The sequence below is a fragment of the Callospermophilus lateralis genome, chromosome X (assembly GCF_048772815.1).
Source record: "Callospermophilus lateralis isolate mCalLat2 chromosome X, mCalLat2.hap1, whole genome shotgun sequence".
Classification (NCBI taxonomy): Eukaryota; Metazoa; Chordata; class Mammalia; order Rodentia; family Sciuridae; genus Callospermophilus; species Callospermophilus lateralis.
In genome coordinates, this window is record NC_135325.1 from 52,051,326 (window position 1) to 52,078,894 (window position 27,569).

The window sequence follows — 27,569 nt, forward strand, 5'->3', positions numbered from 1 at the left end:
TTGTTGTTGATGTACCTTTATTTTTTATTTATTTATATGTGAAGCTGAGGATCAAATCCAGTGCCTCACACATTCCAGGCAAGTGCTCTGCCACTGAGCCACAATCCCAGCTCCTCCAGAAATCTTAACAAATGATTCAAGCACATGGCTGGGAGTAATTACATGATTTCTACTTTACAGCAAAGATAATGTCATCTATTCTTTTGGTATCTCTCAACTGCATCCAGTGTAGCCCAAAGCAGAAACTCAAATTGTTGAGTGACTTATAGATGTTTCCAAAGATAAACAACTAGTATATCTAGCTAAAATCAAATAAATGATCTCCAAGGTCTTTTGGACAAAAAATTTCCTGTTTTTTGTACTGGGGATTGAACCTAGGGCAGTTAACCCCTGAGCCACATCCCCAGCTATTTTTTTATATTTTGTTTTGAGTTGCTTAGAGCTTCGCTAAGTTGCTAAGTTAAATTGCTTAACTTCACTAAGTTGCTTTGAACTTGTGATCCTCTTATCTCAGCCTCCTGAGCTGCTGGAATTATAGACATGTGCAACCACACCCAGCTAAATTTTCTTTACTTTGTTTATAGCCACAACCCAACCCATAAAATTCTAGTATTTTAAGACACTATAAAATCTGTATTCCTTCCAGATTTCATTAACTGCTTAAAAGACAATAAGATTGATTAGAAAGGCTATGTAGCATAATTTCTGGTCTTAGACTCAAGAGGGAATAAAGAGAATATTCATTGAGTACTTTTAAGATGCCACATTCTGTATCATACACTTTATTTACTAATCTCACTTAATGATCATGATAACCTTACTTATGCGTTATATATAGTATAGCTATTTTGCTGTTTTCCTCCTATGCTATTTCTCTTTTATGATAATTTCTGGGGTTTCTCTAAAATTCTGTTCTTAGTTCTACATTTCAGATACTACTACTTCAAAAATTGTGGTGTACTGCAAACAGCATGGGCTTTGGAATTAGATAAGAGGGGGTTTTGAATCCTAGCTCTGTTGTATGCTAGTATTCATATCTTTAGCAAATTTCTTAAGATCTTTGAACTTCATTTTAGATTTCTAGAGTGATAAGAATGATACTTACCTCATAGGGTATCCAAGGGACTGAATGAGAAAATTTATCTATCATGTCTAGTATAGCATCTGGTTCAATGTACTGTTACTGTCTCTTGTTTTTCCACCATCACAAAGCTTTTGACAAACAAGCTTTTGAATCACTGGGTTGATAGGTTCTTATTTTGGATTCTAGGGATAAATTTTTATGCCTTGGAGATAGTCTTGTTACCTGAGTTCCATTTCAGTCTCCAGACTTTCAATCTGCTTTGTAATAGAATCCTCTGACTCTGAAACTTGACCACGTGTTTCAGCAAGTGAAAATGTGCGCCTCTGTAAAGAAGAATAGTAGGTATGAGGGAGAAGTTCTAAAAGGAAAAATAATCCTCCAAAGCCATGAGGATTTCTTGGGAATGCATAATCTGATTATTGAGAACAGTTTTTTCTTAAGGGCACTTACCCGGAGTTTAAGAGGAGGATTCTCCCCAGATTCCTTTTTTTCTTTGAGTTGAGCCACATCCTGAGCTAGGATCTTTCTATCTTCAAGAAGGTCATTTAGATGGCGTTTGGCTTCCTCAGTACTGACCATAACCTCAATTTCATTTCCAAGCCAATTCTAGAAGAAAAATCAGTGATGTCTTGGTTAGGGATGAGGAATCACTGATCCATGGGTAAGATTCAGTTCCAGATTTAATTTCATTTGGACAGAGTTCAAGTGACAGAGCTCAAGTAACTAGAAGTGAGATTTCTATTTCTATTACCTACATTTCACCAACAACACTTGTATGTCTCAAAGGGCATTAACAGCAATACCCCAAAAGATCACAAGAAAGAGGCTTTCTACAGAAAGCATTTTCCCAGATATCCTAGTATTTCTATTGTCCTGTCTTTACTTTCTACATTTTCTCCTAATCATTTATTCTTTGCCTTTAACTACTCATGATATAGAACTGAAGACAATGTATCTGTCTAATCTATCTATCTTTACTCTTACAGTACTGGGGATTAAACCCAGGGATGCTTTACCACTGAGCACCCCACTTTTTTTGGTACCAGGAGTTGAACCCAGGGGTGTTTAACCACCGAGTCACATCCCCAGACATTTTAATTTTATTTATTTATTTTACTTTGTGACAGGGTCTTTCTAAGTTCCTTAGGGCCTTGCTAAGTTGCTGAGGCTGATCTCAAACTTGTGATCCTCCTGTCTCCTGTATGCACCACCATGCAAGGCCCTTATATATTTTTTTTAAATTTTAAGACAGGATCTCACTAAGTTAATAAGGTTTGCCATGAACTTGCAATCCTCCTGCCTCAGTCTTTCACATTGTTGGGATTTCAGGAGTCTGCCACTACACCTGACTCTAGTATCTATTCCATTTAATAATAGATATACAGTCTTACTTTTAAAGTACATGAAGGGGAATTTAAAGAAAGAAAACATAACTTGCTAAAATCACCTTTTTATTACTTATATTTTGAGACAGGGTCTTGCTCTAGTGTCCACTCTTAAGTGATAATCTCAGCCAGCTTCCGAAGCAGCTGGAACTACAGGCACATACCACCACACCTGGCTCCTTAGTCACTTTGTAAAACAGTAACCTTGGGGGTAGGGGTTGTGGTTCCGTGGTAGAGTGCTTGCCTAGCATGTGTGAGGCACTGGGTTTGATTCTCAGCACCACATATAAATAAGTAAATAAAATAAAGGTCCACCTACAACTAAAAAATATTTTAAAAAATAAGTAACCTTAGGGGCTGAAGTGTATATCAGTGAAACAGCATCCTTAGTATGCACAAAGCTATGCATTTAATCTCCAGCATCAAAAAAACCCAAAACAAAACAAACAGTACATATTCCTGAGAACATTTCCATCTTTGATGAAGATATACCCTGCTAATCATAATCAAAATAAAGCTGGAGTGGCCACATTAATATCAAATAAAGTAGGATTCTTATGAAATAATACTATCAGGAATTAAAATGATCATTTCATCATGACAAAGGAATCAATTTTTCAAAAGGGAACTTAATCCTTAATGTTTATGTATCAAATAACTAAGCACCAAAATCTGTGAAATAAAACCACATATAAATCAACAAAGAAGATAACAGAAGCAACTATATGCTGCCTATAAAAAACATATTTTTAAAGTGAAGATACAAATAAGTTAAAATTAAAGGGGTAAAAAATACCAACCTTAACACTAGTCAAAAGTAAGCTGAAAGGGTTTATTAATATCAGAAAAAAATAGACTTAGAATAAAGAATATTATCAGAGATAACAAAGTTCATTTTATAATAGTGAGGGGGTCAAGTAATCCTAAATGTCTATGCCCCTAATAACAGATCTCCAGTTTTGAGTATCTCATATAATTTATTGAATCCTGTATTGGAAATGAAAAACAAAATGACTGAAAAGATATAGGAGCTAAACATGGGTGTTCTGTAGGCATGATGGAATATGAAAATATAAAACAACATCCAAAAAATGTTGGCAAGAGAGTACATACAGAGTATGGGTCATTTACATTTGTGATCACACGGCTATCTGAAAGCTGAAGCTTGCTGCTGCTGCCTAGCATCATAAAGAATATCCCACCGGAGCACTTGCCTAGCATGCATGAGGCCCTTAGTTCAATCCCCAGTACTACAAAACAGAAAAGTATCCTACTGTGTATCTCTAGCATCCTGAAAGTTAAAATCCAAAATTCAAAGTAGTTTCTACTGAATATATATCATTTTCATACAACTGAAAAATAAAGACTCCTAAGCTGAGTCAGGAACTGGTTATATTGCTGAATTCAACAAGACATAAAAAGAACAATATATCATGATCAAATGGAGTTTATCCAAGAAATTCAAGGCTGATACACATTTGAACATCATTCAAAATAATTCACCAAATCAAAGAATTAGAGACAAAATGTATTTGGCAAAATTTAGTATTGATTCATGGGGGCTGGTGGTATAGTGGTATAGTTTGCCTAGCATGCGTGAGACCCAGGGTTCTATTCCCCAGCACAGTGAAAAAAATCCATTCATGATAAAACTTACAGCAGACCAATAATAGATAAGAATTTCCTTAAAGGGCATCTGTGAAAAACCTATAGCTAACATCATACATTATGGTAAGAGACTGAATGCTTTCACCCTAAGATTAGGAAGAAGAGAAGCATGTCTACTCTCACTACACCAATTCAATATTATCCTGAAGGTCCTAGCAGGTGCAACCAGGCAAGTCAAATAATTAAAAGGCATACAGATTAGAAAGGAAGAAATAAAACTACATTTGCAAATGACATGATTGTCTACATGGAAAATCTCAAATAACCTATGAAAAAGATAACAGAGTAATAAGTCATAGATAAAAGTTAAAATATAAAAATGAATTGTATTTCTATATACCAGCATTGAGCAGCTTGACAAACAATTGGGCAGTTTCTTATGAAGTGAAGTATACACTTACCATATAACCCAGCATTCATACTCTTAGGTATTTACCCATGTGAAATGACTGCCAATATTTACAGAGACCTGTGAGGTTTTTAATAGCAGATTAATTAATGTGATGATCAATTTTAAGTATCAAATTGACTGGATTAAGTTATACCTAGAGAAGAGGTAAAGAGTTATTTTGGGGAATGCCTGTGAAGATGTTTCTATAGGAAACTGGTACGTGAGTAGCTGAACTAAGTGAGTAAGATCCACACTCAAAATGGGTAGGCACCATCCAATTGGCTAGTGTCCCAGACAGGAAAAAAAGGCAGGGAAAAATCATTTCCTTTCTCTCTCTCCTGGAGGTGGGACACTCTTTTCCCGACTTTGGACATGAGGACTCCAGGCTCTGTGATCATTAACCATGGATTGAGAAGTTATACCACTGGCTTCCCTAATTCTGAGGCATTCAGACTTGGATGGAATCATGCTACAGGCATTCTTGAGTTTCCAGCTTGCAGATGATGAACTGTTGTGAAACTTCTTAGCCTCCATAATCATGTAAGCCAATTCTCCCAATAAATTCCCTCTCACATGTCTATAGCTAGCCTATTTGTTTTGTGTTTCTGGAAAACCCTAACACAATTTATATTTGTCAAAAAATGGGGGGAAAAAACCTAAGCTATCCTTCAACAGGTGGATGAATGAACAAACTATGGTACATCCATACACTGGAATACTACTCAGAAAAGCAAATAAAATGGCACCAAGTACTGATATAAATAACATCACGGATGAATCTCAGATGCATTAACTAAGTGAAAGAAGCCATATTATGTTTCTATTTATGATGCTCATATGAGGGGAAAACAATAATGACAGTGTTTGCTAAGGGCCAGGAATATAGAAGTTGACTACAAAGAAGAAGAGAAGTTGTTTGGGGGATGACTGTTCTATATTTTGGTGGTAGTGGTGGTTACACAATGGCACATGTTGTCAAAACTCACAGATCTGTACAACAAAAATTTTACTGTGTGTCAGTTATGCCTTAATAAAATAAGGGAAAAATCAGTGCCACTAACAGACTAAAAACAAATGAACCATAAGATCATTTTAATGATACAGAAAATTTTTCTAAAAAAATCCTATCACTTATTTGTGATTAAAACTTTAGCAAACCAGGAATAGATAGGAACTCCTTCAACCTGACAATGGACATATAAAAACCTATAGCTAATATCTTACTTAATGGTGAAAGATTAAATGATTTTTCCCTAAGATTGGGAACAAATCAAGGTTGTCCCCTTTCACCTATTCTATCTGATATTGTATTGGAGGTTTTAGCAAGTGCAATAAGCATGAAAAGCACACAGATGGAAAAGAAAAAATAAAATTGTTCCTCTTTGCAGATGAAATGCTTGTTTAAGTAGAAAATCCTAAGAACTCTAAAAAAAAGGTCTGAGAATCAACAGTTGTGTCCAAACAATGGAAAATGAAAATAAAAAATATGATTTACAATATAAATATATGAAAGATTTTGGGATATGTTTGATAAAAGATGCATGACATTTTACACTGAAAACTAAAATACTGCTGAGAAAGTAAAAACCTAAATAATTGAAAGATGTACCACAAAAGACTCAATATTCTCATGATGTCAACTCTCAAATTTTATTTATTACTAATCAAAATCTTAGAAGGGTTTTTTATTTGTAGAAATTGACAAACTGATTCAAAATTTATATGGAAATTCAGAGGACCTAGTTCTCCCCAAAATTGGGGGACTTACACTACCTGATCCCAGGACTTATTGTAAAGGACTGTATTAAAATATTTTGGTGTTGGCATAAAAGTAGGCATGTAGATAAACGGAACAGAAATATTTGTATGGACATTTAATTTCAGCAGAGATATTATGTCAAAGTGAATCATATATCTACATGTAAAACTTAAAAATATACAACTTCTAGAAGAAAACTTAGGAGGAAACCTTAGTGACTATGGTTTTGGCTAAGATTTCTTTTTAAGTTTTTTTGTAGGTACTGGGGACTGAACCCAGGGGTACTCTTATCATTGAACTGCATTCCTAGCCCTTTCAAATTTTTATTTTGAAACAGGGTTTTGCTGTTGCTGAGGCTGGCCTCCAACTTTCAATTCTCATACCTTAGCCTCTGAGGGGGATTATAAGTATGCATGAAAATGCCTCGCTAATAATTCTTATATAGGGGCTGGGGTTGTGACTCAGTAGTAGAGTGCTTGCTTAGCATGTGCGAGGCCCTGGGCTCGATCCTCAGCACCACATAAAAATAAATAAAATAAAGGTATTAAAAAAACTGAAATACTTAAAAAAATCTTATATAGGACACAGAACTATGAAGTATAAAAGAAAAATCATCAATAAATTGGATGGTATCAAAATTAAAAAGCTATGCTATTTGAAAGATACTGTTCCAAAATGAAAAAGTAAGTCACAGCCTGGGAAAAAATAAAAAGCATGGAAGCCTTCAGTTGGATATATCTTAAATATATAAAGAATTCTAGCTTTGTAATAGGAAAAAAGGATAAATAATCCTATTTTTAAAATGGGGAAAATATTTGGACAGATACTTCCCAAATAAAATAGAGGCAAATAAACACATGAAAAGATGCTTTGCATCATAAGTTATTATAAAAATGAAAATGAAAATCATAATGAGATACCACCATTCATCTACTAGAACAGCTAAAAATTTGAAAGATTGACCATATGGGACCACACATGTACATAAATGTTCAGTGGTAGAGCACTTGCTAGCATGTACAAGGCCTAGGTTCAAACCCCAGCATGAGAAAAAATAAGTAAAAAAATTGATTGACCTTGCACTGTGGGGTTGTACATATGTGTGTGAGGGAGGGGGCGGGGGGAGGTGGTTTTAAAAAAGAAAAGATTGACAGGCATGGTGGTGCATGTCTATAATCCCAGAGAGTGGGGAGGCTGAGGCAGGAGGATTTCAAGCTCAAAGCCAGCTGCGACAACTTAGTGAGGCATTTGCTGAGCAACTCAGCAATATTTGCAATATTCCTCAAGAATATTGCAAAAACCCTGTCTCTAAATAAAATACAAAAAAGGACTGGGGAACTTCTGCCTACACGGCTACCGCCTTTGCTGCCTTTGATGCAGCTGCTGCCAGCCTGAGGTCGCCTGGAGGTCTTCTTTCTGAGTGCTGTGCTGCTAGAGAAGAAACCGCTGCCCTAGATGCAACTAAAGCCGACATTGCTGCTGAACCCTAGAGATCACCTGGTGATGCTGCCCCCACAGCTGCAGTTGCAGCTGCCACTAGTACTGATGTGCTGCCTGATTCCAATAACCACCACCACTGCCACCACAGCCTACAGGACTTCTTCAGGGGAGACTCCAGGTTTGGTTGCATGTGGCTGAACCCATTTTAGGACAACAGCCAGGGCCTGGGGCCTGGGTGCCAGCAAGTTTACCACCACAAGAACCTCTTTCTGGGGACTCCAGCTGGGACCTGCAGGTCCAGTGTGGAGTGCCTGCAGGTTTGAAGGAGCCTGGGGTCTTCCTGCTGAGAGTGCTGGTGGCCCTTGTCTTGCTGCTGCATCTCGGGGTTGCTCCTTTGCATGAGTATATTCCTGGTGCTCCCTCTGCAAGTAGGAGCAGCATTGAGATCTTGGGACTGCAGCATGGCTGATCCTGAGGTATCTGAAGCCCAGATCGGTGGAATAGAGACTGGGTTTGTGAGGGCTGATCTGGGTTTGGTGATCCAGAGGGACATCAGAGATAGGGTTGAAAAACTGTTGAACACTGACAGAGATACTTCAATTTTCCAGAAAGATTTATTTTATTTTTGATTCACTAATCTCTCCACCATATTTGGAACAGGATGTTTTTTATGCATCAGTGTGTGGAGGACAATGATATATGAATGGTGTTTTGCATTTTTATTATATTCTTAGATCTTTAGTTTTTTCTCTTTGTTCATATTCTTCCTGTGTTTTGTCTATTTTCTTGCCAATTTTTCTCCAACCAACAGCCAATCTCTTTCGGCTCCTCTTCCACTCTTCCCATGAATTTTTACTTGTAGCTCTCTCTTCCTCCCTCGAGAATATTGCATACGGCATTACCTCTGTTTTCCCATCTACCATTTGAAATTGTAAATCATTTTAACAAATATTCTGTTTGTTCTATAGATAGTTATTGAACTCATCATTTTAGTTTAATGAGAGAAAGCAGTAGATGCCTTAATAGGAGCTATTAGGTTTAAGGCTATATATTGTGTATGCTGTAAGGCGAAGCACTGGAAACCTTCAAGGACACTATAGGTCTATAGGATAGAATTTATCCTGCCTTAGATCCATACTTTTAGATGGGAAAACACACTAACAACATGAAAAAAAAAAGGTATAAAGCACCCTAAACAAACCAAGATGTTTCAATAACAGAAGCCACTGATAACACAGTAGAAAAAAGAGTTCAAGAAGGAGTTCAGATTGTATATAGTTAAATTGACATGTGAGGTAAAGGATAGCATAAGGAGTAAAATCAAAGAAAAAATACAGGAAGTGAAAGACCACTTCAATAAACAGTTAGAGATTGTGAAAAAAAAAAGCAGAAATCCTCGAAATGATGGAATCAGTAAGCTAAATTATAAATTCAATAGAAAGCATCACTAACAGACTAGACCACTTGGAAGACAGGACTTCAGACAATGAACACAAAATATATAATATATTGAAAGTAGAGCTGAAAATGTGGAGAAGATGGTAAGAAACCATGAATAGAACATCCAAGAATTATGGGATAACATGAAAAGACTAAATTTAAGAGTTATGGGAATGGATGAAGGAGCAGAGATACAAACCAAAGGAATGCACAAACTTTTCAATAAAATAATAGTAGAAAATTCCCAAAACCTAAAGAATGGGATGGAAAATCAAATACAAGAGACTTACAAGACCCCAAATGTGTAAAATTATAACAGACCCACACCAAGACACATTATAATGAGAATGGCTAACAGAGAATAAAGACAAAATCTTAAAGGCAGTGAGAGAAAAAAATCAAATTACATAATGGGGGAAACCAATTCTGATCTCAACTGATTTTTCAGCCCAGACCCTCAAAGCTAGGCATTGAATAAAAATTTCAAGCTCTGAAAGAAAACGGATGCCAACCAAGAATTTTATATCCAGCAAAATTAAGTTTTAGATTTGAAGATGAAATTTAAAAATTCCATGATAAATGAAAATTAAAGGAAATTACAACTAGAAAACCTACAGTACAGAGCATTCTCAACAAAATATTTCATGAGGATGAAGTGAAAAAAAAAAGTGAAAACCAGCAAAGGGAGGATCTACACTAAAGGGACATTCAACCAAATGAGAAACTAAGACAAATCAAAAACCATAAATAAATCAATCAAATTGACAGGGAATACAAATCATATCTCAATAATAACCTTGAATATTAATGGCCTAAACTCATCAATCAAAAGACATAGACTGGCAGATTGGATTAAAAGCAAATCCCAACAATATGCTGTCTTCCAGAGACTCACCTCATGGGCAAAGACATTCACAGGCTGAAGGTGAAAGGATGAGAAAAAAAACATATCACTCATATGGATTCTGTAAACAAGCAGGGGTTTCCATCCTCATTTCAGATAAAGTAGACTTCAAACCAAAATTAATCAGAAGAGACAAAGGAGGACATTTCATACTTATTAATGGAAGTATATATAAGCAGGACATAACAATTATAAATATTTATGCCCCAAACAATGGAGCATCTATGTACTTCAAACATACCGAATTTCAAGAGTCAGATAGACCACAATACAATAATACTGGGTGACTTTAACACATCTCTCTCACTATTGGACAGATCTTCCAAACAAAAACTAAATAAGGAAACTATAGAACTAAATAATATAATCAATAATTTAGACTTAACAGACATATATAGAATATTTCATCCATCAACGAGCAAATATACTTTCTTCTCAGCAGCACATGGCTCCTTCTTTAAAGTAGACCATATTTTATGCCACAAAGCAACTCTTAGTAAATACAAAAAAACAGAAATAATACCCTGCAGTCTATCAGACCACAATGGAATGAAATTTAGAAATCAATGATAAAAATAAAAATAGAAGCTACTGTAACAAATGGACACTAAATAATACACAATTGAATGACGAATGGATAGTAGAAGAAATCAAGGATGAAATTACAAATCAAACCAAAAGCAGTAGAAGATAGGAAATAATTAAAATTAGAGCTGAAATTAATGAAATTGAAACAAAAGAAACAATTGAAAAAAATGACAAAACATAAAGTTTGTTCTTTGAAAAAATAAATAAAATTGACAGAGTCTTAGCCATGCTAACAAAGAGAAAGAGAGAGAAAACTCAAATTACTAAAATACAAGATGAAAAAGGAAATATCACAATGGACCTGTCTGAAATACAGAAGATAATTAGAAACTATTTTGAAAATTTATACTCAAATAAAATAGAAAACATTGAAGACATCAACAAATTTCTAGAGACATATGACCTACCCAAATTGAATGAGGAGGTCATACATGCTTTAAACAGATCGATTTCAAATAATGGAATAGAAAATACCATCAAAAGCCTACCAACAAAAAAAAGCCCAGGACCAGATGAATTCTCAGCCAAGTTCTACAAGACTTACAAAGAAGAATTAACCAATACTCCTCAAAGTATTCCATGAAATAGAAAAGGAGGGAACCCTTCTAAACTCATTCTATGAGGTTAATATCACCCTGATACCAAAACCAGACAAAGATACATCAAGAAAAAAAAAAAAAACTTCAGACCAATATCCCTGATGAATATAGATGCAAAACTTCTCAATAAAATTCTGGTAAATTGCATACAAAAACATATTAAAAGATAGTGCACCACGATCAAGTGGGATTCATCCCAGGGATGCAGGGTTGGTTCAACATATGGAAATCAATACATGCAATTCATCATATTAATAGACTTAAAAACAAGAATCATATATGATCATCTCAATAGATGGAGAAAAAGCATTTGAAAAAAGTACAGCACACCTTTATGTTCAAAACACTAAAAAACACTAGGGATAGTAGGAACATACCTCAACATTGTAAAAGCTATATATGCTAGGCCCAAGGGCAGCATCATTCTAAATAGAGAAAAATTGAAAGCATTCCCATTAAAAACTGGAACAAAACAAGGATGTCCTCTTTTACCACTTCTATTCAACATCATCTTTGAAACTGTAGCCATAGCAATTAGATAAAAGAAAGAAATTAAAGGGATATGTAAAGAAGAACTCAAACTATTACTATTTGCTGGTGACATGATTCTATATCTAGAAGATCCAAAAAATTCGACCGGAAAACTTCTAGAACTAATAAATGAATTCAGCAAAGTAGCAAGATATAAAATCAACACCCATAAATCAAACACGTTCCTATACATCAGTGATGAATCCACTGAAAGAGAAATTAGGAAATCTACTCCATTCAAAATAATCTCAACCCCCCACCCCCAAAGAAAACAAAAACATCTGGGAATCAATCTAACAAAAGAGGTAAAAGACCTCCACAATGAAAACTGCAGAACACTAAAGAAAGAAATTGAAAAAAACCTCAGAAGATGGAAAGAGTGCCTATGCTCCTAGATAGGTAGAATTAATATTGTCAAAATGGCCATACTACCAAAAGTATTATACAGATTTAATGCAATTTGTATTAAAATACCAATGTCATTCTTCATCGAAATAGAAAAAGCAATCATGAAATTGATTTGGAAAAATAAGAGACCCAGAATAGCTAAAGCAATCCTTAGCAAGAAAACTGAAGCAGGAGACATCACAATACCAGACTTTATACTATAGAGCTATGGTAACAAAAAATGGCATGGTATTGGCACCAAAATAGACTTGTAGACCAATGGTACAGAATAGAGAACACAGAGACAAACCCATAAATATGGTTATCTCATACTAGAAAAGGATGCCAAAAACATTCACTGGAGAAAAGATAGCCTATTCAGCAAATGGTGCTGGCAAAACTGGAAATCCATATGTAGCACAATGAAATTAAACCTCTCTCTCTCACCCTGCACAAAAATCAACTCAAAGTGGATCAAAGACTTAGGCACTGGAACAGACACCCTGTGCCTATAGAAGAAAAAAACAGGACCAAATCTTCACCACCTCAGCCTACGATCTGACTTCCTTAGCAAGACTCCTAAAGCGCAAGAAGTAAAATCAAGAATGAATAATTGGGATGGATTCAAATTAAAGTTTCTTCTCAGCAAAGGAAACAATTAATAATGTGAGGAGAGAGCCTACAGATTAGGAGAAAATCTTTACCACATGCACCTCCAATAAAGCATTAATGTTTAGGATATTTAAATAACTCAAAAAACTTAACACCAAAGAAACAAATAACCCAATCAATAAACGGGCTAAGGAACTGAACAGACACTTCACAGAATAAGAAACACAATTGATCAACAAATATATAAAAAAGTGTTCAACATCTCTAGCAATTAGAGAAACACGCAAATCAAAACTACTTTCATCTCACTCCTATCAGAATGGCAATCATCAAGAATACAGGCCAGGGGCTGGGGATTTGGCTCAAGTGGTAGCGCGCTCGCCTGGCATGCGTGCGGCCCGGGTTCGATCCTCAGCACCACATACAAACAAAGAGGTTGTGTCTGCCAATAACTAAAAATTAGTATTAAAAATTCTCTCTTTCTCTCTCTCTCTCTCTCTCTCTCTCTCAAAAAAAAAAAAAAAAATACAGGCCACAATAAATGTTGGTGAGGATGTGGTGAAAAAAGTACACTCATACTGCAAAATGTTGGAAAGCAGTATGGAGATTCCTCAGAAAATTCGGAATAGAGCCACCATTTGACCCAGCTATCTCACTCCTTGGTTTATACCCAAAGGACTTAAAATCAGCATACTATAGTGACACAGCCACATCAATGTTTATAGCAGCTCAATTCATGATAGCTACACTATGGAACCAATCTAGGTGTCCTTCAATAGATGAATGGATAAAGAAAATGTGGTATATATACTCAATGGAATATTATTCAGCTTTAAAGAAGAGTAAAATTATGGCATTTGCCAGTAAATGGTTAGAGTTGGAGAATATCATGCTAAGTGAAATAAGCCAATATCACAAAACCAAAGGCTGAATATTTTCTCTAATATGTGAATGCTAATTCAGAATAAAGCAGGGGGCACTAGGGAAGAATAGTGTTACCTTAGATTAGGTAGAGGGAAGTGATGGGAGGGGTGGGGAGATAGGAAAGATAGTAGAATGAAACACACATTATTACTGTATGTATATATATGACTACATGACCAATATGATTCTGAAACATGTACACTCAGAAAAATGAGAAATTACCTATCATCTGTCCTCTCGACTTTGCAGAGTTGGGAAAAGGAAGGTTGGGGGTGTGGAAAAAATAAAAGGAAAAGTCCTTGCACCATGTAGAGCAGCGCCCCCCCCCCCAGCCCTGGCACTGCAGCCAGCCAGGGACCTCCCAGTCTGCGGCCATGAATGCGAGTGGTGAGGACGAGAGCTTTCTGGGCTCCGTGCAAATTCCAGGCAGCACAATTGTGCTGGTTGAACTGACTCCAGACATCCACATCTGCGGCATCTGCAAGCAGCAGCAGTTTAACAACCTAGATGCCTTTGTAGCTCAAAGCAGAGCAGCTGCCAGCTGACCAGCGCGGTGGGAATGGCCCCTGGCACAGTCCAGTTTGTATCCGAGGAAACAGTGCCTGCCACCCAGACTCAGACCACCACCAGAACAAGCACTTCAGAGACCCAGAAGATCACAGACTAAGAAAACAGAAAAGTCCATCCCTGCCCTCCATTGCATCCACTCTGCCAAAACAAACTACAGACAGGTCAAAAATTTAAATGTACAAAGTGAAGCTGGGCACAGTGGCACATGCCTGTAATCCCAGCGGCCCAGGAGCCTGAGGCAGGAAGATCCCAAGTTCAAAGCCAACCTCAGCAACATAGCAAGGCCCTAAGCAACTCAGCAAGACCTTATTTCAAAATAAAATAAAAAGGCAAACAAATGAGAGATTATATCCCATCTATGTATGATATATCAACGTGCATAAATGCATTCTACTGTCATGTATAACTAATTAAAACAAATAAAAAAATTTTAAAAAAGGGCTGGAGACTTGGCTCAGCGGATCAATCGCTGGTACCAAAAATAAATAAATAAATGATTGATCATACTAAGTATTGGTGAGAATATAAGCAATTAGAACCCTCATACATTGGTAGAAGGAATATAAAATGATACAACAATTTGGCGGCTGCTTAAAAACTAAAACAATTTGGCAGTTACTTAAAAACTAAAACAGGGGCTGGGGTTATGGCTCAGCGGTAGGGTGCTCGTCTCACATGTGCAAGGCCCTGGGTTTGATCCTCAGCACAACATAAAAATAAATAAATAAAATAAAGTTAAAAAACTAAAACATACACTTACCATATCAGAAAGCAATACTAGTCCTAAATATTTACCCCAATGAAATAAAAGCACACATGTCCACATGAAGACTTGTACATAAATGCTAATATTTCTAATAGCCCCAAACTGAAAACAAATATCCATCAACAGGTGAATAGATGAACAAATTATGGTGTATTCATAAAATGAATAGGATACCACTCAATAATAAAAGTAACAATGATACATGTAATTTCATAGATGACTCTGAATAATGCTGAGTAAAAGCCAGAAAAAAATGCATAATGTATTGTCTCATTTTTACAAAATTGTAAAAAGTAAAAACAAATCTATAATGACAGAATCAGATTAATTGCGGATTCCAGGCAAACATTGCCTGGACTGGGGAGTGGGGTGTGCCAGGGATGGAAAGAAAGAAAATTTGGGGCGATAGTGGACATTGTCACTAACTTGATTATGGTAATGATTTCCCAGGTGCAGACATGCATCAAAACTCACCAATTTGTACATTTTAAATATGTACAATTTACTGAATGTCAAGCATTCCTCAATAAATTGTTAAAAAAATAACTGAACCTCAATATGGGCAAGGATAGAAAGGGTTCTATACTCTTGGTCCTTAACAGTTTGAAGATATTCATGTTTTAGGCAATAAGGCATTCAGGTAGAACTTCAAATTTGATACTGTTTATTTCTAAATCCAAAGAAAACCAGTTCCCACTTTTTCTTATCCCCAGTATACATGAGAAATGGTAGTTCAAACTGTCCATACCTTCACTCGAGCTGCAACACCTTCCATTCCACGGCTCTGAGTCTCTTTCCGCTTATCTGCGACCTCTCGCTGCTTTTGGAGAGCATCCTTAAGACGCTTGTTGGCAGCTGCTGCCTAAATAAAAATGGCACATAGTTATGTTGAATGAAGGGTAATAAGAAGAACATTTTCCAGCATATATTCAGTATATTAGTAAAGAAAAAAAGTTCTAGGTGTGAATTCCTATAGGTACCAGGTTTATAAATCTCCATGGATATAAAATTGATAAATAACTACTCTGTTAGTGCACAAGGGAGGAATATATTTCAAGGCAGTTATGTAGACTGGAAATGTCATATATCAATATTACTGTGTTTTTTGGAAAGAGGCCCAATTGGAAAAAAAAAATCCTTATTTGCATAGTAGCATTTTCCATCAGAGTTTAATCTGCTCAGTTTATAACATAAAAAAGAGATCAAGATTTAGGAATTACTGGTCAAGATTAATGACCCTGGTTTCTTAGGACATTGGCTCTTTTTAAGGATACTATTTTGCCAGCATCTAAGCTTGAGAACTACAGTACATTTTACCCAGCAGACTGGATTTTCTTACTTACCTCCTCAGTTTTACGTCTGAGCACATTGGACTGTTTCTGGAAGTTTCTTTCAAGTTTGAGCAGTTCATATTGCCTCTTACGGTCCTGGTAAGAAAAATGTTCAGATCTTAATTCCTGTTCAGGTAGGTAAAAGAATATCTTGTAATGTAACTAAGATGTTATTCAAGACATCCTTGATATATAGGCTAAATTCATCTTTTTTTTTTAGAGAGAGAGAATTTTAACATTTATTATTATTTTCTTTCTTTTTTTTTTTTAGTTTTCGGTGGACACAAGATCTTTGTTTGTATGTGGTGCTGAGGATCGAACCTGGGCCACACGCATGCCAGGCGAGTGCGCTACCACTTGAGACACATCCTCAGCCCTCATTTTCTCTTATCAGAGTTAAGAACCAGTAGTTCTAGCTGGGCATGGTGGTACATGCCTGTAATCCAAGCTATTTAGGAGGCTGAGGAAGGAGGATCACAAGCTTGAGGCCAGCCTCAGCAACTTAGCAAGTTCCTATCTCAAAATTAAAATTTTAGAAAGGCTGGGGGTGTAGCTCAATGGTAGAGCGCCTTTGGGTCCCATCCTGAATAGTGAAACAAACAAACAAAACCCTGTTAGTTCTATAAATCATATTTGTATATACAGCAGAGGTGTTTCCCCCCTACTTTATTGCTCTATATTCAAATTCTTGAAGTCTCAGTCTTCAGTCTTAAGTCAATTATTGGAAATAATATCATAGAATGTAAGACCTGGAAAGAATCTTAAAGATCATCTATCTAATAAATTTTCTCTTCCACATAGGTAGTTATTGATTGACAGAGCTGGGACCCACTATTAGTTCATCCATCATAAAACCAAGTAGAAGAAAGCCCATCATATAGCTAATCACCTATAAAATTAAGGTAACCTGGAGTTAAAGAAGAGGTTTTTCATTACAGAATAAAACCAGCTTATTACTTAATATGTCATCTCTACTCAGAGAAGATCAAAAAGAACAAGAAATATTATTGGATATTGCCTGCTTCAATTGACCACACAATATTTATCTGCTTTGATTTATTGACCCCTTCCCTATTTTATTAATCCACTAAGCTCGTTCTGGCTTCCCTTGTTTCTTATCCAATCTGCATGGTCTAGTGAGTCATTCTAGTCATGTCTTTGCCAGCCTACTAGAACAATTCATTTCATTCAACCCAAATACTATTTATACATTAGGCATGGGTATATGGAGATTAACCTTGCATAGTTACTATTCTTATAAAGACTATTAGATAATATAAACAACTTATAATTATAATAAAATATAACGTGTGTTGATATAAGAAGACAAGGGAAACAGACAGAAGACCAAAGTAATCCAGTGAAAAGAGAAAACCCAACATTCTTCTTACCACCAAATTTGTTGAAAGAGAGATCTATGTTTAGTGCTTCCACTTGTCATTATTATTTGTTCCATATCCCCTTAGAGATAGTTCCTACCATTGTCCTGAACTCTACTTATTACAGCTAGTGGTCTCTTTAGAGTGCCTATCTTCTTTGGCTTCTCTCGGAATCATTAGCACTCCCTATAATTGTCATATAGCATCCTAATTCTATTCAACCTTACAAATTTTAGCATCTTCATTTATACATGAAATAAAGAGAGTCTCAGCATTCTTTTTCTATATTTTCTCCATATCCCTGGTCTCATTACTCATGTGGTTTTAATTTTCTTATCTATGTAAGACAACTCCTTTACCACTAAATCCAGCCCAACTTGTCCCTTGAACTCAGCTAACATTATTCTTTTAGGTCTCTCCATCCCACAGATTAGTCTCCTAAAACCAGCTCCATCACTTCAAACTAGCTGTTTTCTCTGATTTTTTAGTCACTCAAAAGCATGGAGTAATTTTTGGTGTTCTCCTTACTGTTTAGTTTCTTTGAAAGTCAGGTTTTGTATTTATTAACATCAAAATCATTCAACAAACATTAATTGAGTGCTTAATCTATGCCAATCACTGAACAATGATTGGGAACAAGCCACTGGGAATACAAAATAAAGATCCTTGCCAATGTGGAGTAAACATTCCTCTACGATGTAAACTGGTAGATGCTTTATAGATATGCCTGCAAAAAAAGTTTTATTAAGATATAATTCACGTGTCATACAAATCACTCATTAAAAACATAAGATTCAATGTTCTTTGGCATATTTACAGAGTTGATATAACGAACATCACAATCAATTTTAGAACATTTTTCATTTTGTGACTTGCTTCTTTTGCTTAGCATACTTTTAAGGTTCACCCATGTTGTAGCATTTATCAGTGCTTTCTTTTTATGATTGAATAATATTCTATTGTATAGACATACAACATTTCATTTATCCATTTATCAGGTGATAGTAGGTTTCCTCCACTTTTGGCTATTATGAATACTGTTTTCTGAACATCTGCGTATAAGATTTTGCATAGACATATGTTTCCATATCTCCTGGGCACACAGAATTAAGAGTGGGAGGGCCTAAACAACTTAGTGGGACCCTGTCTCAAAATAAAAATAGTTAAGCACCCCTGGGTTTAATCCCTGGTAGCCCCCCCCAAAAAAAAAAGAAAAGAAAAAGAAAACAATTCCATTTATAATAGCATCAATATGAATAAAATATTTGGAAATAACTTAGCAAAAAAGTGTAAAATTTGTACAATGAGAACTACAGAACATTGAATTAATTAAAGAAAACCTAGGGGTTAGAGCTGTAGGTCAGTAGTCAAGCACTTGCCTCACATGTGTGAGGCACTGAGTTCGATCCTCAGCACCACATAAAAATAAAGATACTGTGTGTTCATCTACAACTAAATAAATATTTTTAAAAAACCCTAAATAAATTTAAAAAAGTTCATGTTCATGGATGGAAGACTTAATATTCTAAAGATGAAATATACTTCAGATGGACTTGCAGATTTAATACATTCCCAATCAAAAGTGCATCTGGATTCTTCAAAGAAATCCATAAGCTGATCCTGAAATTCATATGGAAATGCAAGGGACCCAGAATAATCAAAGCAATTAAAGGGAAGAATAAATTTCGAGATGTTACATTCCCTGAATTTAAAACTTTCTGCAGAGCTACAGTAATTAAGACTGTGTGGTACGGTGTAAGGATAGGTATAGAACAGTGGAATAGAAATGAGAATCTAGAAATAAATTCATACACTGTTGGGAAGAACAATTCAGTAAGGAAAGAATAGCCTTTTCAACAAATGGTGCTGAAATAACTGGATATTCATGTGCAAAATAATAAAGTTCTAACTTGCCTCACATTATATACAAAAATCAAAATATATCAAAATCTAAATGTAAGAGCTACAACTACAAATCTCTCAGAAAAAAAATTTGTGACTTTGAATTAGACATTTTTTTTTCAGATATGATTCCTAAAGCACAAACAGCCAAAGAAAAAATTACATTCGGCAAAATTAAAATCTTGTGCACTGTAGACATCATGAAAGTGAACAGTCAATCCACAGCACGGTAGAAAATATTTACAAATCATATTGCTATCAGGGTCTGGTATCCAGAACATATAAAGAACTCTTACAACTCAGTAATAAAGATAACCCACGTTTAAAATGAGTGAAGCAATAAGCACACAAAAAGGTGCTCAATGTCATTTGCCATCAGGGAAATGCAAATCAAAACCACAACAAGATTCCATTTCACACCCACAAAGACGGTAGAATAAAAGACTGATAATAACTATTGGCAAGAATGTCAAGAGGTTGAAAATTTTATGCATTGCTGGTGGGTTGAGAAAATGGTACAGCTGCTTTGCCAAACAGTTTGGCAGTACTAAATAAATATAGAGGTACCATGTGATCCAATAATTCTTGGCAACAGTGTTAAAAATCAATCGGCCATCAACGTGTGAGTTTATTTCTAGATTCTCATTTCTATTCTACTGAGTCTGGCTTTGAACCTGCAATCCTTCTGCCTCAGCCTCCCAAAATGCTGGGATTATAGTCATGTACCACTGGGCCTAGCATGGAATCTTTTTTTTTTGAGAGAGAGAGAGAGAGAGAGAGAGAGAGAGAGAGAGAGAGAGAGAGAGAGAGAGAGAGAGAATATGAATGAATGAGAATTTTTTTTAATATTTATTTTTTAGTTTTCGGCGGACACAACATCTTTGTTTGTATGTGGTGCTGAGGATCGAACCCTGGCCGCATGCATGCCAGGCAAGCGCACTACCGCTTGAGCCACATCCCAGCCCTGTTTTTGTTTTTTTTAAATTTTAACTTCAAATAGATTTTCTTATATTGATTTTGTATCATGCAAATTTGCAGAACCTTAGTTCTAATGGACATTTAGTGAATTCTCTAGGATTGACTACGAACATGAATGTGTCATCTGCAAACAGAGATAGTTTCGCTGGCTCCAGGGAAATATTGAATAGAATCTCCAGGGAAATGTTAAACAGAAGTGGCAAGAGCAGATATCCTTGTCTTGCTCCTGATATTAGGGGGAAATTTTTCTGTCTTTCATCATTAAATATAATGCTAGCAGTGGGTTTTTCAAATATATCCTTTATCAGGTTTATGAACCTAGTTTCTTGAGTAAAAGTATTTATAATGAAAGTGTGTTGGATTTTGCCATATGCTCCTTCTTCTGAGAAGATCATGTGGTTCTTGTATTTTGTTCTACTGATATTATATTAACTAATTTCCAGATGTTATATAAGACTTCTTGCATTAATCACATAAACTTCACCTGGTCACGGTGTATTATCCTATACACACACTGGATGTTTCTTGATTCCATATACATACATAAAAAATACTTACTGGTCTGTATTTTTCTCATGAGGTCTTTTTTCTGACACCAAGGTAACACTAGCCTCACCGAATGAGTTGGGAAGATTTCCTTTTGCTTCTATTTTTTTTGAGGACTGTCTTAAAAATCAGTATTATTCCTTATTTAAATGTTTGATAGTACTTACCTGTGAAGGCGTCTGGGCCTCAGATTTTCTTTGCAGAACTTATTTTTGTATTTATATAATTTGTTCTTTGTAGTTATACATGACATTAGAATGTATTTTGACATATCACACATACATGGAGTATAACTTCCCATTCTTGTGGTTGTACATGATGGGGAGTTACACTGATCGTGTATTCATACATGAACATAGGAAAGTTATGTCAGATTCATTCCACTGTCTTTCCCATTCCTATCCCCCTCCCCCAATTCCTCCCATCCAATGGAGTGAACTTCTATTCCCACCCCCACCTTTGCCTATTGTGAGTCACCATCCACCTATCAAAGAGAACATTCCTACTTTGTTTTTCTTTGAAGAGATTGGCTTATTTCACTTAGCATGATAGATAGCCTCCAGTTCCATCCATTACCAGCAAATACCATAATTTCATTCTTCATTATGTCTGAATAATATTCCATTGTGTAAATATACCACATTTTCTGCTGAAGGGCACCCGGGTTGGTCCCATAGCTTAGCTATTGTGAATTGAGCTGCTATATACATTCATGTGGCCATATCATATAGAATGCTGATTTTAAGTCCTTTGGGTATATGCTGAGAAGTGGAAAAACTGGGTCAAATGGAGGCTCCGTTCGAAGTTTTCTGAGGAATCTCCATACTGCTTTCTATAGTAGTTGCACCAATTAGCAGTCCCACCAGCAATGTATGAGTGTACCTTTTTCCCCACATCCCTGCACATTTATTGATAATTATATTCTTGATGATTGCCATTCTCAATGGAGTGAGATGAAATCTCAGCAGTTTTAATTTGCATTTCTTGAAATGCTAGTGATGTTGAACTAGCATGTGACGTTGACTCCAGATACTAGTGTTGGTTTCTGCTCAATTATGTCAGTATTTGCTTCATACATTTTGAGGCTCTATTGTTAGGTGTCTATGTATATTCACACAGAAATGTACCACATAATGACATTTTGGCCAATGATAGATTATACATATGGTGGTAGTTCTATCAGATTATAAAGGAGCTGAAAAATTACTATCAAGTGACATCATAATGCAGCACATTACTCACATGTGTATTGTGTAAACTTACTACACTGCCAATCATATAAAAATATAACAAAACTATGTAAAGTATATTAGTCTTTATAATGATAATAAATGAATATATTATTGGTTTATATATTTTCCATACTATGATATTTAATCATTATTTTAGAGTACACTTCTATTCATAAAAAAAGTATGGAGCCTCATACACTTTGTGTTTATTGTCTTTTGATTGACCTATGCCATCAAGGTTTGTGTAGGTATATATATAGTCTGATGTTTGAAGAATGATGAAATCACCCAATGATGCATTGTTCAGAATGTGTCCCCACTGTTGAGTTACACATGATGAAAAACGTTATATATTCCTGATGGATTAACCCTCTATATCTCTCTTTATCTCTAGTAACATTCTGTTTTAAAATATTTTATCTAGTATCAGTATAGCCACTTTAGATTTTATGATTGATGTTTAAATGATAGATTTTTAGGGGGTGTACCAGGGATTGAACTCAGGGGCACTTGACCACTGAGCCACAACCCCAACCCTATTTTGTACTTTATTTAGAGATAGGGTCTCATTGAGTTGCTTATCGTCTCTTTTGCTGAGGCTGGCTTTGAACTCATGATCCTCTTGCCTTAGCCTCCCAAGCTGCTGGGATTACAGGCATGAGCCACCATGCCTGGCTTGAATGGTAGATCTCTTTCTATATTTCTAGTTTCAATTTATTTATATCTTTGATTCTAATAGGTGCCTTCTTTTGATAGTACATCATGTTATAGATTGTTTTTATCCTACCCTAATAATTCCTGCCTTTTGATTATTTAATCCAGTCACATTTAATGTTATAATTTTTCATCCATAAAACTTAAAATGGATTAATTTAAGGGAAAATGGTCTTGTCCTTTAATATTAACTCTAAAAAACATTAATATATTGGATTAAGTTCACGAGACATAAAAGTAAGACAAAGCACACCACTTTTATTATAGAAATAAAAGCAGTAAAAAATGATTTATCTTTTCTAATAAACAAAAATAGTAAATATAATTTAATCCTAATAAAATTTCTCAGATGCCAGACCCAAGCAAGAAAATAGTCTGACAATTTGAGTTTGAGAGAGTTATGATTTTGTTTTTTTGTTTTCTCTGTAGAAACATAATTTCATTTTTTTAAAAAGCATTTATTTTTTAATTGTAGGTGGACACAATACCTTTATTTTACTTTTATGTGGTGCTGAGGATCAAACTCAGTGCCTCACACATGCTAGGCAAGCACTCTATTTCTGAGCCACAACCTCAGCCCGAAACATAGTTTCATTTTTTCAAGGTATGTATGGGCTGTTTCCTTTTGTTTTTACTAGTCCTTTCCTTATTTATTTCATAAAATACAGAGATAGTATGGATCTGCACATCTCATAAGAGCATATGCTGGTAGGACTATAACAAGACAAGTATCAGGGAATATTTTCTGCTTTCCTTAATTATTAGAAAAGTCATTTGTCTCTTTGTAGGAACATCCACAGCAATATTTGTATCACAAATTTAAAATTTCCTGCCAGGCATGGTGGAACATGACTGTAATTGCAGCATCTCAGGAGGCTGAGGCAGAAGGATTACAAGTTCAAAGCCAGCCTCAGCAACTTAGTGAGGGTCTGAGCAACTTGGCGTGACCCTGTCTCAAAATAAAATATAAAAAAGACTGGGGATTTTGCTTAGTGGTCAAGTGCCCTTGGGTTCAATCCCTGGTACCAAATAATAATAATTATAATAATGGTAAAAGTAAAATAAAATAAAATTTCCAAGTTGATGGTACAATATAAAATAGGGGAATGACAAAGGGGGAAATCAATAGATTACAATAATAAATCACCTAAACCACTTCTCTTATGCTACAAAGCTTTTGTACTTGATTGTCTTAATGTAAAAGGATTTATTATAGTTCATATAAATAAACTGAACATTAAAACATCTCAAAGTTAAACTCTAGGAATAATAGTTTAACATTCAAACAGGGGTACAATTAGGTAGGAACACCCCTAAGGTTATCTTTTTTGTCTAAATCAGATTATTGATAAAGATTACTTCATGACAAATAAAATGTGTTTCACCAGTAGTCCTATTCTGGCCAACATCCTAATGATTGTGGTTCCAAACTTGAGAAGAAATTGCTAAATAAATCTTTTAGGCTAAATAAGACTTGGCCAAAGAGGATAATCAAGGCATCTAAGTTAAAAAAAATTAAACTACTCTTTAGAGATAAGTGAAAAAGCATATCTATTATCTCTGGAGGATAAAAAAAATTTAGTGTTTTACTCACTTTAAAAAAAAGCAAAATAAACCTCACCTTAGGTGTTCTTGGAGTCTGATACTTACATCTTGCAAATTCAAATTATAAATGCTCTTTAAAAATCTTCCAAGCCCACTACTACTAGCAAGAGTATCATCAAAAGTCACACACTTCTACACCTTATAAAAGGATTTTTTTGGTTTCAAGGATTTAGATTTCCTAGAAACAGCTCATATTTGAGAATGTCTGACAACCATGCCACACAAAGAAAATAAATATTTCAAAAGGGTACTCTGTTCAGAAACTATTCACAAGTGCTTCTTTTTGTCAGACAGTTTTACAATAGGTTCATTAATGTACATCTATCTAAAAGCCTTGAGAATTCACTCACACAAGCATTTTGAATGAGTAGATTTCTCCTGTGGAAGGGTATTCAGTATTATTTTGTCTTGTGTTCTTGGAGGCAATGGGAATTGGTGATGAACCCTGGCAATCCACAATCAGCATCATATACCACCATCAGTTTATGTTTCTCCTCTTTCACATAGTCCAGTATAAGATATCCTTTAGCATTCTATAAAATTCTGTCTTTCAGGTGCTGGTCAGATTCTTAGATTAGCTTCTTGAGCTCTGTTCCTTTGATGATCAGAGTACTTCAGTTTGCAGGACTGCCAATCCCAGGATCTTCCACAAGCTTGCAGTTTCACATATGTCACTAAATCAAATGAGTATTATAAATCTGGTATCTTTCTAAAGTGTCCTGAAGTCAACTTTGATTGTGATGTACTTGTCTCTGTTATCTTCTTCAAATTCATCAAATATATTTTTTACCTTTCACTGAGGAGAAATTTAAACACCAAAGATCTCCCTTAATAATTTGTTTTTTATTTCTTCCCATATGGATGTTAAGGTAATCGCCGAAATCACATCCAGAAATTGCCAAAAAGGTTCGTTTCTTTGGCAAGTGCTTTACCATGTTCAGAAAGCGTCTCTTTCTCTTCTTTCACAAAGATCTAGATTCCTATATTCCCAGAGGCAATCTTTTTAAAGAGTCCTCTGACTATTAAACCATAACACATAGGAATAATGTAACACTGAGAATTAATGCAGAAGGATTTTTCAAAAAATTTTCAGAGTATCTACTAGGTTAGTACCTCCAGTTCTACACTGCATAGATAGTGTGGGGGTGGGGGTGCGGGGGTGGGGGAGAGGGTGTGTATGTGTGCGTGTGCACACAGGTACTGGGATTTAAACCCAGGGCTTCTCTACCCTTAAGCTACACCTCCAGTCATTTTTATTTTGAGACAGTGTCTGGCTATGTTGGCAAGGCTGGCCTTGAACGTGCTTCAGCCCTTCTAGTAGCTGGCATTCTAGATATGTACCACCACACCTGGCAATTATATTTTTAAAAACATCTTTATTGAGATATAATGAATATGCCACATGTTAAAATCTACAGTTCAGCTGGGCGTGGTGAATATAATCCGAGTGACTCAGGAGGGGAGGGGCAGGAGGATCACAAGGTCAAAGCCACCTTCAGCAACTTAGTGAGACCCTTTCTCAAAATAAAAAATAAAATGGGCTGGGACTGTAGCTCAGTGGTAGTTCTTGCCTCACATGTAGAAGGCACTGGGTTCGATCCTCAGCACCACATAGAAATAAAATAAAGGTACTGTGTCCATCTACAACTAAAAAATATTAAAAATAAAATAAAGTAAAATGGGGAGCTGGAGTTGTAGCTCAGTAGTAGAATGCTTGCCTTTCACGTGTGAGGCACTGGGTTCGATCCTCAGAACTACATAAACATAAATAAATAGAATAAAGATACTGTGTCCATCTACAACTAAATAAATATTTTAAAAATGAATAAATAAAATGGGGTGGTAATGTGGTGAGTGGTTAAGCACACCTGGGTTCAGTCCCCAGTATCAAAAATAAAATAAAAATCTGTTAGACTTGAGTATATTCAGAGTTGTACAATGAACACTACAATCTAACTTTATGATATTCCTATCACCCTGAAAAGAAACTCCATATCCATTAGCAGTTCCTTTCTGTTCCACTCACAGCCCTAGGGAAGCATTCATCTTTCTGCCTATTCTGGACATTTCATAGAAACATACAATATGTGATCTTTTGTGACTGGCTTCTTTCACCTGACAATGTTTTCAAAGTTCATCTATGTGTAGCATATATCAGTCCCTTATTTATTTTTTATTGCCAAATAATATTTAAATGTATGAATATAACACATTTACTTATCTATTTATCAGTTGATGAATATTTGGATTATTTCTACTTTGGGGTGTTATATAACGATACTATGAACATTCATATGTAAGTTTTTTAATAGAAATGTTTTCAGTTCTCTTGGCTATAAGCCTAATAGTAGAGTTTCTAAATCATACAGCATCTCCGTGTTTAACAATTTGAGCAACTGATAGTCTGTTTTCCAAAGTGGCTGCTCCATTTTACATTCCAACTAGAAGTTCCAGTTTCTTTGCATTTTCGCCGACACATGTTACTATTTTCCATTTTAATTATACCCATTATAGTGGATGTAAAGTGACTATTTCACTGTGGTTTTTGACTTGTATCTCCCTGAAGATGAATTGTGTAGCATATCTTTTCAAGTGCTAACAGGCCATTTGTTATAGTGGTTTGTTTCTTATGAAAACTAGTGATATAGAAACATTTACAAAACTCGGGGTATTTTCCAGTGCTAAGGCAATGGTTGTGATGTGCTTTTCTTTGCATACTGATGTATCATAATCTATATTCTGAATCTTCTGATATTTTGCCCAAGTTCCAAGTGGCTTTGGGTTGCCCATTGTCCATGCCTAAACTCAACAAAACATGCATAAGCTTTGAAAAT

At 35.5% G+C, this 27,569-nt stretch overlaps 1 protein-coding gene across 1 annotated transcript in view; it reads right to left on the minus strand.

The window, feature by feature from the left end:
• Kif4a (kinesin family member 4A) overlaps positions 1 to 27,569 on the minus strand; it is a 122,228-nt gene that overhangs the window by 22,142 nt on the left and 72,517 nt on the right. Inside the window, exons 19-22 of the mRNA XM_077107092.1 lie at positions 16,392 to 16,475; positions 15,797 to 15,910; positions 1,535 to 1,690; positions 1,307 to 1,407 (exon numbers count right to left, since the gene is read on the minus strand). Of these exons, the coding sequence (XP_076963207.1) occupies positions 1,307 to 1,407; positions 1,535 to 1,690; positions 15,797 to 15,910; positions 16,392 to 16,475 (455 nt within the window). The remainder of the gene's footprint in view (positions 1 to 1,306; positions 1,408 to 1,534; positions 1,691 to 15,796; positions 15,911 to 16,391; positions 16,476 to 27,569) is intronic.